At 36.5% G+C, this 13,437-nt stretch overlaps 1 protein-coding gene across 5 annotated transcripts in view; it reads left to right on the forward strand.

Moving 5' to 3' along the window:
* COL14A1 (collagen type XIV alpha 1 chain) overlaps positions 1-13,437 on the forward strand; it is a 124,868-nt gene that overhangs the window by 78,407 nt on the left and 33,024 nt on the right. For all 5 annotated transcript variants that reach the window (XM_032181212.1, XM_032181214.1, XM_032181213.1 and 2 more), the window contains exons 29-34: positions 167-331; positions 1,806-1,844; positions 2,061-2,199; positions 4,606-4,748; positions 6,163-6,272; positions 7,911-8,069. In XM_032181212.1, the coding sequence (XP_032037103.1) occupies positions 167-331; positions 1,806-1,844; positions 2,061-2,199; positions 4,606-4,748; positions 6,163-6,272; positions 7,911-8,069 (755 nt within the window). The remainder of the gene's footprint in view (positions 1-166; positions 332-1,805; positions 1,845-2,060; positions 2,200-4,605; positions 4,749-6,162; positions 6,273-7,910; positions 8,070-13,437) is intronic.

Consider the following 13,437-nt stretch of genomic DNA (forward strand, 5'->3'; position numbering starts at 1 on the left):
CCTTTCTTTTTGATCGCATGCGTGCATTTTCTTGTGTGATAGGGTAATAATAAAATTTCCATCATTGTATTTAATCAGGAAAAGAGCCAATGCAAATACAGTTGTGTTCATATTTTATTTCCACTCCTCAAATGACTCACTAGAGTGTTCTTTTTTTGCTTTACAGGCTTTACCTTTTTTGCTATTGGAGTAGCCGATGCTGACTATTCAGAGCTAGTTAATATTGGCAGCAAGCCCAGCGGAAGACATGTCTTCTTTGTGGATGACTTTGATGCCTTCACAAAGATTGAAGATGAGCTGATCACTTTTGTTTGTGAAACTGCATCAGCAAGTTAGCCATTTGATTTATACTTGCTTCTAAAATAAATGCTAAATACTGTGGGGGGTTTTGTAACTATTTCTTATTAAGAGGCATTCTTGAAGATAGATCTTTTGAGCATAAGTTAATACAGATATTGTAACTCTAATGCTATTTCCATAGAAGATTAATGAGATGAAATTGTTATGACTTCAAAATAATTAATGGTTGTTTGCCATAAATCTAGAATAGATCCACTGGCTGTAAGAAAGTTTCTTCACATTCAAAACATTGTTAATGGTTCAGAATTTAGTCATAAAAAGTTAATTGCATTTGTATTTTGTGTGCTTTAACCATCTGTAGGAGCAGAGTTAGCTACATTCATATTTATTCCTATCACAAAGTTAATTTATTACTGGAGACCCAAAAGTTAATGTTTATATTATCATGGAAACTAGAAGAGTTGTGGCCTATGGAAAAGAGTGGAAGAGGCCCAAACTCTGAAATCTGTGAAAATGCCACAATTCAGACTTTGTATGAAAAGGAAGGGGAAGACATTCTGGAAAAACACCTAATGGTTAGAGGTCAATAATTCACACGGTTTTAGCTGTGTGCCCCCAAAATGTGTAAGCCAGGAAGCAGGCAGTGTATAGCTGATGTTAATCACTTGTGATTGTACAGAGTCCTTGTGCATGGGACTGGGAATTGTCAGAGCCGGTGAACACAAGACTGTTGCTTGTATCCCAGCAATTCTTTGTTTATGACCATAGTCTCTACTTTCAATTGTAGGGATAACTTTGAATGTTGCAAATACTCAATGGTAGCATTTATTTGTCTTTTAAGCTTGTATTCCAAAAGTGATCTCCAAAGATAAGTGCCCTAGGGTGCCGTATTTGACACCCTGCATCTAGGCTTATTGATTTCCCAAGCTGCCTTTCCTGGGAGAGATTAGTGTGCTTTCTTACCTGCCAGAAGAGAAGAGAGATAAAAACCAGACTTACAGCTAAATGAGTGCACACATCTTAAGGACTGTGTGCACCACTGGTCTGTCTCTCATGAAGGAGTTCAAAAAAGTACAGAGGATTCCAGCTGAAGGAATTGAGCTGGAGCTGAAGTTAGGTTGAAATGCACAGATAAAGAACAGGGGGCATTTGGTTAAAACCTAATATAAGAAATACTTTTTTACACAGTGGGCAGTGAATTTGTTGCCACAAGAGGTTTTGAAGACAGGTTTGTAGAATCATTAAACATTCATGGACAACAGATAGGGATGTTATATGGAACATGCAGAGATATGCCCTTTGACAACTTTGATACCACCATTGTGGATCCTGAGGAGCAAAACTGAATGGAGTGGAAAGTGGCCAGACTTGCATGTATTTCCTTAGCAGCATCTCCTTTTGCCACGGTTGGGGATTGTATTGAGCTGAGTAGACCATTGTTTTGACCTAATAGAACATCTCTTATATCCTTAAATGTCTCTCCTTTTTTTTTTTTTTTTTTTCAGCCTGTCCACTGGTAACTAAAGATGGCAACAATTTTGCAGGTACACTATTTTTGTGTTTGTTTTTGTTCTGGATTTATGGATTTTTTATTACGTTATTTTCTCAGTATTAGGCAATAAAATTCCCTTTATGTTAACAGCTGTTACACAGATGGTGATAAGAAACTGATGCAATCGACTTTGTCCTTTTTTTTCTTTCCTGTAATGCGGTATTAATTTAATTTAAATTAATAGAATGTATATTTTGGTGCCTTCCAGGATTTAAAATGATGGAAATGTTTGGGTTGGTTGAAAAGGAGTTTTCAGGTGTTGAAGGGGTTTCAATGGAACCTGGCACATTTAACGTTTACCCATGCTACAGACTGCACAAGGATGCCCTGGTGTCCCAACCTACCAAGTATGTCTTTATATGTAAATATTTGTAAAATACACAAAGATGCTTGTCCATTGCAGGCAATTACTCATTTTAAGGGTTGGTATTTTCACATTAGAAGAGCAGAGAGGATGGTTCATATCTACCTTATAAATAGAAAGAGCATTTGGTGTCCCAAGCCCTCAACCAGTTTTCTTCAAAAATAACAGTTTTGGGTAAAAGTAGGTAAACTCACTAGCTCTTTGGAGTTTCCTCTATGAGCCAATTTCAGGCATGTGCAAGTTTGGCACCTAGCAATTCCACACATGCATATATCAGTAGTGCTTTGTGAAAGACTTAAAAGAAAGACATAACTTATGGAAAGTGGGTTGACGTCTCAGAGTGCAGAATGGCCTATTTTTAGGAAGGGTATCACTATAAATTATCCTGGAAGCTGTTGGTAGTCTATTAAGGTTTACCTTCACCTGAAGTGAGTAGAAAGGGAGAGAAAGAGAAAGAATGGAAGTCTGAGTTGGAGTAGGAAGCTGCTTTAGGTCCCCAACTGAATCAATCTATATCCATCCTTGAATACAGAAGAAGGTTATGCTCTTAATGCTAAAGTGAGTGTGTGTGAACACTTCCCAGTACCTTCCAGGATGTAGTTCAGCATCAAGGACTATGTACTGGCAGAGATGTGGAGAAGGCAGTGAGGAAACCTCCTAGGGAACTTGTACATTTGTTCCTCAGAGAGGAAGTGATGGGAAAATCTCCATTTCTTCTCTGAGCAGTGTGCACGTTATGTTTGATTCCACCTTGTCCAGTCTCCCCAGTTTGTGTTAAGTGGCACCAGAGAAAAGTAGTGGCCCTACTGGATTAAACATGGGAAGTGGTAACAGGATTAAGGATTTCTTAGCTGAGGTAAATAAGAAAGAACAACAGTGGGAAATGTTTTTTTAATTTTGTATTTGAAGGCATGTTAGTCTTTGTGTGTGATTATCCTGTTATGTCACATTTACAGCCATGCTTCTTGGAGCTGTGTCTTATTCTACCTGTTTAGTTTCCTTTTGAGTCTAGATGGAGTGGAATTTCTAGGGATTAGCATTTCTCACCTCTTTTTCCTTTTCTGCTTCTTCCTGATCGGATCTGCTGCATTTATATACTCTTACCTAGCTGCCACCTCAGCCCAATACTGCTTCATTAGGCATTCAGTCTCTTTCGTGGTTCAGAATACCTTTTTCTTGACAATCTACAGGTACGTCTGAAGAATACCACTTTTTTTTTTTTTTTTTCTTTCTCATCTCATCTGTGCACTCAATGCCATTAATGCTCTTTATTAATTCATTAATTTTCCTATGCTGTATTCCCAATCATCATGCTTTCTCCACCCTGCTTATTGAATTTAGTTTCGTTATGTCTTTTTAGAATGGGTTTACTTTAAGGCGTTGCTCTTAACACCTGTTGAATTCTCTCTCTCTTTTCTCTCTGGAAAGTGTGCAGTGCAATATTACCTTTGTTCATCTATAGACCATTGTGTGGAATATATTGATCGCATATCACATTTAACTCTTTTTCCAGCACGACACATATCTCTACATATTAAAGTGCCAGAAGACCTTTATGTGAAAAGGATTGTATTTTGGGAAAAGATACGGATTATATAAACTTTTCAGGCTTCTTTCAAATCCCTTTACCATGATTTAAGGAATTAGGCTAATGAACATTTTCAATATACAGACAGTCATTTCAGACATTTCATAGTCCCACTTTGGGATTTGACAATGAAAGGAAAAATTAAATTGGAAGTACTAAATAACAAGCTTCAGGAAATGAAATAACATGCTTCTTTTATATCATAAACTTCCTATATCTTCCACAATAATTCTAGGAGACTGGGTTGTATATTGGTATTTATGGTCTGTTTTGACTGCACAGTGTTATATTTTGGTTTTGAAATGTATAAACTGCATTCCCTATAATTTATAAAGCATCCTGAAATATTGTCTGTTGTTCCTAATTTCTATCCATTATTTAATGACAAAGGACACTTCTATTGATACAGGTCTTCCAAGCAACTTCTGTTTTCATTGTCTGTTAATTCCAAAAATGGTGAAGGTCTTGCGCATGGCTACTATGTTTTAAAAGCCTTTAATATAATAAATTTCAACTTTATTTCAAACTGATCTCTGATTTGATCTCCAAATTTACTAAAAAAAAGTTCAGGGCAACTTTTTAAACTTCAAGATAAAGAAAAGATAAATTCCTCATTTTCCCTGAGTATTCTTTTGATAGTTATCTAGTTGGTTAGATTTTGCAAACACTCATATTGCTTCTCATTCTTGATTTCCAAACACAAATGTAGAGTGATACAAAATGCACTAAGTGAACATCTGATGAGTTAAATCACCAGATTTAATGCTTGTTTCAGTTTAAAAAACATTGCTTCTTTTACAGGTATTTGCATCCTGAAGGTCTCCCTTCTGATTACACCATTACATTTCTCTTTCGCATACTTCCTGATACGCCTCAAGAACCATTTGCTCTTTGGGAGATTTTAAATGAACAATATGAACCACTGGTTGGAGTTATTTTAGACAGTATGTATTTTAGACAGCATCTTATCTGTGATTTTTTTCTTTAACTATATGAATGGTTCATTCTGTGTCTAGAATTATTACTGCCAATGTTTTAATCTGCTGTTAGAACAACTACCTGAATTTTGAAGGTCATGGTCATGGTGGATGTTTTTTGTGTTGAATGTAACTGAGCTTAATTTGGAGTTGAAGTCAAATTTTGAGTACACTGCTGTAAATTGTAAGTAATGATACTGAAAACCATAGAGTTGCACCTACTGAAAATGGATGTAAATGAGATCTGATTCCTACTCATTTGCTTTAAAGTTTCCACTGCTCCGAATCTGGTTCTAACAGAATCTGTCTTGATATATAACAGTGGTACTGATGGCAGGGTGTATGTACAGGCAATATAATCTGGTGGATAATAGGTTTAGAGCTAGAGAAATGAACTCCTGATGACTCTTCATTTCTTCTTGATTGGAATTGCATGGCTATAAACAGCTATATATAATTTATAATTTGGAATGATTCAATATTTACTTTTGAAAAGATGCAGGTACTGTGATAGCTGTGCTTTATAGCTGCTAATTTTTCTTTAAAGCATGATTTATTAGTACTGATCCTTCCATCTTTCCTAGAATTTTTTGGTTATGTCGTATTGACATAGGTGAGAATTAGGCATTTATCTAGGTTGAGGATCTGTGCCTCAGTTTCTTGTGCAAATCCTACAGAGAGCTAGTGGGAGCGTAGGATCAGGTAGACATATGAGGTAGACTCCCAAATATTGACCTATCCTTCCTGTCAAACCAGGAAAGAGCATTTTGACAACTCGTTACTTTTGAATCACTATATCACTTAAGAACATGTTTTACTAACATTTGATTGATCGTGAACCAATCAATTGTCAAGTCTAACAGCTTATAGTTACACGTTTATATTCAGCAAACAATCCAACTCTTAGATTTAACTAGATAATTAAATATTTTTGCAGTCACTTAGCACACATGACAATTTAGGTAAATGTCCTTGGCCCACAAAGTTGTACTTCTGGCCTTTCTCTTAAGCTAGGGACATTTGAGTTTGAATTATTAAAGTGCTATTAAGACATTTTGGGTTATGTTTATCTCTAAATTTGAATTAAAATAGTGAATTCAACCAAAACATAACCCATTGTTATTAACATGATTATTTTTCCACACAAAATTTTGATTTTCTTATTCATTCATAAGATAATCAAAATTCAAAATGTTAAGCAAAACGGAATTCCTTTTCTTAAATAGTTCTATAACATATGTTTTATTTTTTGATATCTTGTCTTAGAAACGACAACTGACAACTCTGGTTTTCTTTGTTAAACATAAATTTGACCTTTTCAAATAATTTATCAGGCCTTTTCTTCCTCTAACGCAGAGCCCTTATTTTTATTTTCTCACAGATGGTGGTAAAACACTGACTTTCTTTAACTATGACTACAAAGGAGACTTTCAAACTGTGACTTTTGAAGGTCCTGAAATAAGGAAGATATTTTATGGGAGTTTTCATAAGGTTAGTAATGGTAATAGGAAAAAAAAGGCAGTCTAAATGAGAGCTTTTTGTGTTTTGAATTCTTCTTTCATATGATCATACACTGCAAAAAGAAATATATTTTGTATGTTCAGAATCATCTACTAAACTTAAGTCTCTTTGCAATATTGAATTAACGTTAAACTAATACTTGTTTTCATGATGAAGCTGATGTGACCAATTTTCATCTCATGCTTTATGCCTCTATTTTAGAGTTGATTAAAAATACTGCCTTGAAAAGTAATTTAGAATGAAATTGGCTTTTTCTTTTTAAGTTTGCATTGGAAATGTTACCTAAAATGCATAGAAAAACTCCTGCAAAGAAGTTATCCTTCAGAGTTGTTATTTTTAAACACATTTTAAGGGAGTATGACAGGAGTATGACATGTTGAACTTATCTTGGCTATAAGAGATCCTTTAACATTCTTTCCAAAAGCAGATGAGGTAATGCTGAGATTGTAGCACATATTTGTTGTGGAAGGCGCTTTGGTTCACTTTTATTCCTGATATTTATGTCCTTAAAAACTAAACAAACAAACAAACAAAGAAATAAAGAAGAAAGGAGACTGTGAATTGAGGGATAATATTCACAGAGCTTAACTTCTCTAGACTTCCTTTTTAGTTGAAGGAGCAAGAAAGGGAAGGCAGGTCAGAACAGGAGTTTAATACTGACTGTTTTAAGTTGTGCTTTGGAAAAACATGTGAGGCCATAGCAAATTCTCCTTTTAAATGTTTTTCTGCATTTTGAATGATGATCCTAGCCACAAGAGATCAAATTCAAAACTCCAGCTGAGCCCAGAACAAAGCAGCTACGGGAGTTCTTCGTGGCCTTTTCTTATACACACCTTGGGCTCTGATCTCCATGCAGGATACTGATATAGAGCAGATGATGCATTTCTACCAGTTCTTCATCTGGCCTGTCCCTAGCAAAATAAAAATAATATTTAAAACAAACAAACAAACAAACAAAAAAAATCATGATAGTTGATACACGCCTTTCTGCTGGGAATGGCTCTGCTGCATCAGCAATGGACAACAGAGTGATTTCAAGGCAGAAAGAAAAATCTTTGTTGCTGTACTCTTCTTTTCTATGCTGCATTCGATGTGATTTGATATTTTTTCAGTGTAAAAACTTCATTGTGAAGGGTTTTCCTGTGTGGTAATGTATAATTTACAGAATAACTTTTGCTGCTTAGTTTTGGCTTTACAAGCAGCTATAAAGGTGAAATCCAGTGCTATGCAGCAGGATTGTACAAGGCCCAGGAAATATTACTGACCACACAAATCAAAGGTTCTGTGAGATCTGTGTGGTATATGAACCTTATGTAGACCTTTTTTTGAGGAATAAATTATTTTTTCCCTGAGTAAATTATGAAAATTGCCACTTTTTATGCAGATGTTCCATAAGTAGAGAAATAAGCCATATTGATTAAACAGATTAGAATCACAGAGTAATTCAGGTTGGAAGGGACCTCTAGAGGCCATCAACATTATTTTTTGTGGATCAGTCTCAGTTTTGATAGCAAGCATGAAATTAGGAACTGATTTCAAAAAATGCCCAACAAATTAATATATCCTATGTGTTTTTTTGTATGTTAATGCATCTTTTCTTTTACTTAGTTGCATGTTGTTATCAGCAAGACTACGGCCAAAATAGTTATTGACTGCAAGGAAGTGGGTGAGAAGACCATTAATGCAGCAGGGAATATTAGTTCTGATGGCATAGAAGTGCTGGGAAGAATGGTCAGATCAAGAGGACCAAGAGACAACTCTGTGCCAGTGAGTAGAACAAGAATACTTTTAAACAGTTTGAAAATCCTAAAAACAAGCATTTGGGATCTTTGCAGTTTATTTTTAAATTAACTTTCTTTGAAATAGAAAAGCTCCATCATTTCAGAAATTCTGCAAAAACCTGCAACAGTTCTCAACTTAAGCAAAATCTATTTAAAATATTTTAATACACTAAATCATTGTTCAGATGTTATTCTCAAAGACATATACAAACACAGTGTGTTCAAAACTGTATTACACAGTGTAGTAATACAATGTATAGCTCACTTGCCTGGAATGATTTTGTTTGTAGTGATAATTGTTCCTCGTGTCTCCTATTCCTTCTTACACTTTGCCCCCATGCACACTGTCCATTCATTAAATAATTTAACTGATTTGATGCAGATTGCCCTCAAAAAAATCTGCTTTAGTATATCTCTTTCTTATTGAACCATTAATGAGTTCAGTATCTAAATATTAAGATATTTGAAAATGAGAAAGATCCTCCCCAAGATAGGTACTCTTTAATTCCTCTGAAATTATTCTCCTAGCAGCAGTAACTGATCATTCAATTTGCATGGCAGCCTGTAGGTCATTTTGCCTCAGATGTCTTTAAGAAGATTTGTTTCTGTTTTTCAAGGTACATTTAGTTGCTGCGGGAGACTTGCCAGTCTGGTGAGGATCTTGGAAAGGCTTTGCTTTGCAGTATTGTTTGCTGGTTTTCTCTGAACTTTTTTGACCCTAGAAAGAGGTTAGCATAGAATGTGAACCTTGAACTCAGGGCTTGATTTGAATAGGAATGAGGTTTCAAAAATGTATTTACTTGTTATTATATGGAGATACTCTGTTTAGTCAAAAATAAGCCCTCAGAGTATATCTCTGTGTACAAAAATGAGCCTTTAGGGCTTAAACTTACGAATAATAATTATACCAAGCCTGTAAAGACAATTACACAGAGAAACCTTTGTAGTCACTTTCCAATAGAAACAGAAAAAGGCAAATGTAGAAGAACTTGAAATTAAAGGAGGCTTTGTAAAGAGAAGTGGAAAGAAATGGTGTCTTTTGTTAGAACCAAGGAATCTATAAGAGATAAATCAGATTACCCACTCACTGAAAAATTTGGTTTTGTTCAAATGAACTGTAAAGCTTATATAAGACAACAAATGTGTAGCTGAAAAAATAACTTCTTTAATCCACATGACTGTTTAGTTGCCATCAAATTTTACCACATATACCAAATTACAAGCAGGTCAAGAAAGCATGCAAATACCATGCCTTAATGTCTCCATTTTGCACGTTTTATTCATAATGAGAAGAATTTGTGTGAATAGTCACAAGTTTTGAATGAAAGGAGGTGGTTTCTGATATTTTACAAAAGTTAAAGGTCATCAAGGAAAGCTGGTAGGAGGCAGGATAGTGGTTCTTCACACAACAGGTAGTAATGAGTAATGATAATTTTGTGGAAGGCAAGTGTGTAAGATTCTAGGGATGTCTTGACAAATTAATGGAAAGGAAATAGTTGGTGTTACTAACCGTGGAGAAAGAAATCTGGGGTAAGAAATCCCTGATCTGAATGTCATGAAACACTAGTAGACTGTAAGGGAGAAAGAAGTATGACTTGTATCTTTGTGCTTCCTTAGATTTCAGTCGTGCCATTGTTGAAAATGGGGAATTTACATGACCATTGGAACTCTTGGATTGCTCAGAAATTTTCCGTTTTCACGAGCTATGTTTTCATGAAATGCTTTTATTTTAGTTTTAGGGATGTTTGTTACTTAAAGTACAGGCAACATGTTACTTTGGAATAATATTGTGGACATTTGCTTCTGACCATGCTTACATGGAAAAGTCTAACATTGTCAGAAGGCTTTCAGTGTGTTTTTAAATAAATAAAACAATTTAATCACTTGAATTTCAAAGCTTTTGATACTGTCTCACAGTATCCTTCTGGACAAAATGTCCAGCATAGAGCTAGATAAAACCATAATGCAATAGGTGAATAAGTGACTGATAAGTTTGGGTTGAAGGTTAATAGTAAATGTGGTTATATCAGGCTGGTGTCCTGTTGCTAGTGGGGTTCCCCTGGGCTCTATTTTAGGATCAGTTCTCTTTAATGTTTTCATAAATGACCTGGACACAGGACTCAAACATATACTAAATCAGTTTGCAGACAACACTAAATTGGGAGGAGTTGTTGACACTCTCAAGGATAGGGCAGCCTTGCAGAGAGATCCTGACAAATTAGAGGGCTCGGCAATCACCTGCTGCATGATGTTTAACAAGCACAAGTGGTGGATTCTGCACCTGGGATGGGACAACCCTGGTTATATGTCCCGACTGGGGGATGGGAGGCTAGAGAGCAGCCCCATGGAAAAGCATTGTGGAAAAGTTCTGGTTGTTGTTAGGTTGAATATGAGTTCACCAGCGTGCTCTGGCAGCCCCAAGGGCCAGCACTATCCTGGTTGTATCAAGCACAGCGCTCCTAACTGGTCAGGGGAGGTGATCCACTCTGCTCTGTGCTGGGGTGGCCTCAGATCGAGTGCTCTGTGCACATTTGGGTTCCACAATATAAAAAGGACATAAAACTGTTAGAGAATGTCCAAAGGAAGGCAAAGATGGTGAATGATCTAGAGGGCAAGATGTGTGAGGAGCACTGAAATCCCTTGGTTTGCTCAGCCCAGAGCAGAGTAGGCTGAGGGGAGGCCTCATGGCGGCCTGCAGACTTCTGTAATTATCAAAGGTAACCTTTGTAAATAAAAGCTACCTTGCAAGCTACAACATAAGCTTTGCTGACATACAGAAAGCCAAACAAATATAGAAAAAGTCTTTTATAAAATCATGGTAAGTGGGTGTGATTATTAAAATAGTCCAGATTCTGTACAAAATAAGTTGTCATATGCAACATAAACCTCAAAAAATTGTTTATATATAATTACATGTGATCATGTGATTTTGTTGTTGTTGTAGTTGTTATTATTATTATTATTATTATTATTATTATTATTATTATTATTATTATTATTACTATTTTCTGGGGCATATCTGTCCTTTCTTACACATTAGATGAAATATGTAATGTTATAATGCTATATGTTATATTCCTGAGTTTAGAAGATAACATACCTGTGCAATGTGTTATGTCTTTTCTTTCTGCTAGGTCCCTTAAGATTTCAGTCAGAAATTACTTGACCTCTTCCTATTGATTACTTTTAATATAGATAAGGTGGCTGTCTGTTAGACAGCTTAAATACATACATACTACTACATACATACATACATACTACGTGTATGTTAGCACAGGAGCTTGCCCGTTGCGAGAAGTAACTGTTCCACTGTGTGCTGATGTGGCCTCACCTAGAGTGCTGTGTGCAGTCTTGGGTGCCACAATAGAAGAAGGAAGTAAAACCATTAGAGCGTGTTCAAATGTGGGCTATGAAGTTGGTGAAGGGTCTAGAGGGCAAGGTGTATGAGGAGTGGCTGAAGTCACTTGGATTGTTCAGCCTGGAGAAGAGGAGACTGAGGGGAGGCCTCATGGCGGCCTGCAGCTCCCTCACGAGGGGAGCGGAGGGGCAGGTGCTGAGCTCTGCTCTCTGGGGACAGCGACAGGACCCGAGGGAACGGCATGGAGCTGGGACAGGGGAGAGTCAGGCTGGGGGTTAGGGAAAGGTTCTGCACCCAGAGGTGGTCGGGCACTAGGACAGGCTCCCCAGGGCAGTGGTCACAGCACTGAGCCGGCTGGAGTTCAAGAAGTGTTTGGACAACGCTCTCAGACACATGGTCTGAATTTTTGGGTGGTCCTGTGTGGATTCAGGAGTTGGACTCGATGATCCACGTGGGTCCCTTCCAAGTCAGGATATTTTATGATTCTAGGATTTACAAAACAATTTTGAGGGAGTATCTCCCAAATCAATATTTTTTCCCACCAATGCATACAGTGTTCTACAATTTAATGAATGGACACAAATTTATCTGAGATAGATAGAATAAAAAGAGGATTAAGCTAAAAGTTCATAACACTTTTAACAATCCTTATTAAGAGGGCATCTCCAGGTTAGAAAGTCCAGACAGCTAGAGCAGGGAAACTTGTCCCTGACAAGCAGCAAGTAATGATCTTTATTCCTTCAGTGAGACTGAATGAAAAGTCAAGGTTTAAAACATTGTTTATATACAATTCACAAACTTTGTCTTTATTAATATTTAATTTTCATTGAAATTTAACTTTTTTTTTTTTTTTTTACCTCCATGTGTGTACTGTCAAAAGAAGTAAGATGTGATGTAGTTGGCTGTTGGAAAAGTTTTGCAAAACCATGCCTGATTAGATAAGGATGGGCAGACTTTTCTGAATTACTGGCTCTGCTTGCAATATTGGATATCTAGAAAGCAAAATCATTATGAATACACAGACTTATGAATAAATGCCTAATAGTAGCAAAGAAAGCTTTGTTTAGTTATTTAGCTTGAGTCAGAGCAACCCACATAATATTTTAAAATAAGAATACTGACTCATTCAACATTTGGATGGTGAATACAGCAATTCAGAGAAAGTCTATTTGGTCTTTATTTTACACCAACATGTTTTGTTACTATGGATCTCTAGATTGTCAAATCCAGTATATGAATGCATATAAACGCCTATGTAGGGCTGCATAAAATTAGCCAATAATGTCAGCCTTCCATTATACAGGATAAGAAAACATCTTGGGATGGACTGGGTCATGGAAAAAATGGCAATACTAATTACGTCTGACCCTGAACTGATTTCTGTACAACCAGCTGAGGTGTTTCTAAATTCCTTGTTGGGGATATCTTACTTGCTCAAGTGTGGTACCATGCAAATGCCCAGCATCATTTTGCGTCCCAGGGCAGTATGCTCATGTGACACCCTGCTCAAGTAATGAGTGCTCCTGGAACTAGCCCAGAGATGTGTAGTGGCAAGACATCTAAGAAGCTCTACATGGAGCCAGCTTGTATTTGGCATAGGTTGGGAAACGGGTTTATTTGACTCGGGATAGGACTTTGTGGAGCCAACCCAAATGTCTAAAAGCTGCCTTCATGCTGCACTTCAGCTGCCCAAGTTGTTGAACATGGAGCCAGCTCAGATGTGTCTGTATCTGTAGTATAGTATGTCTACAAAACAGCTGTCAGATAAGGAGAAAATCTATGTATATGAAAGTATCCCTTTGTTTAAAACAAAACCATTGACTTCTGTAAGAAAAAAAATGAAGCAAAACCAAAGGTGCACATTTGTATTTCATTTTAATACCTCTAGAAGCAATGAAGTTTTAAGAAAATCTTTAATTTCCTCCCTCTGTTCTAGCATTAACATAATACCCCTTAAAATAATCATTTGCAATTGCTTAAATGAATATAGGAGCAA

This window comes from Aythya fuligula, chromosome 2, assembly GCF_009819795.1.
Source record: "Aythya fuligula isolate bAytFul2 chromosome 2, bAytFul2.pri, whole genome shotgun sequence".
Classification (NCBI taxonomy): domain Eukaryota; kingdom Metazoa; phylum Chordata; class Aves; order Anseriformes; family Anatidae; genus Aythya; species Aythya fuligula.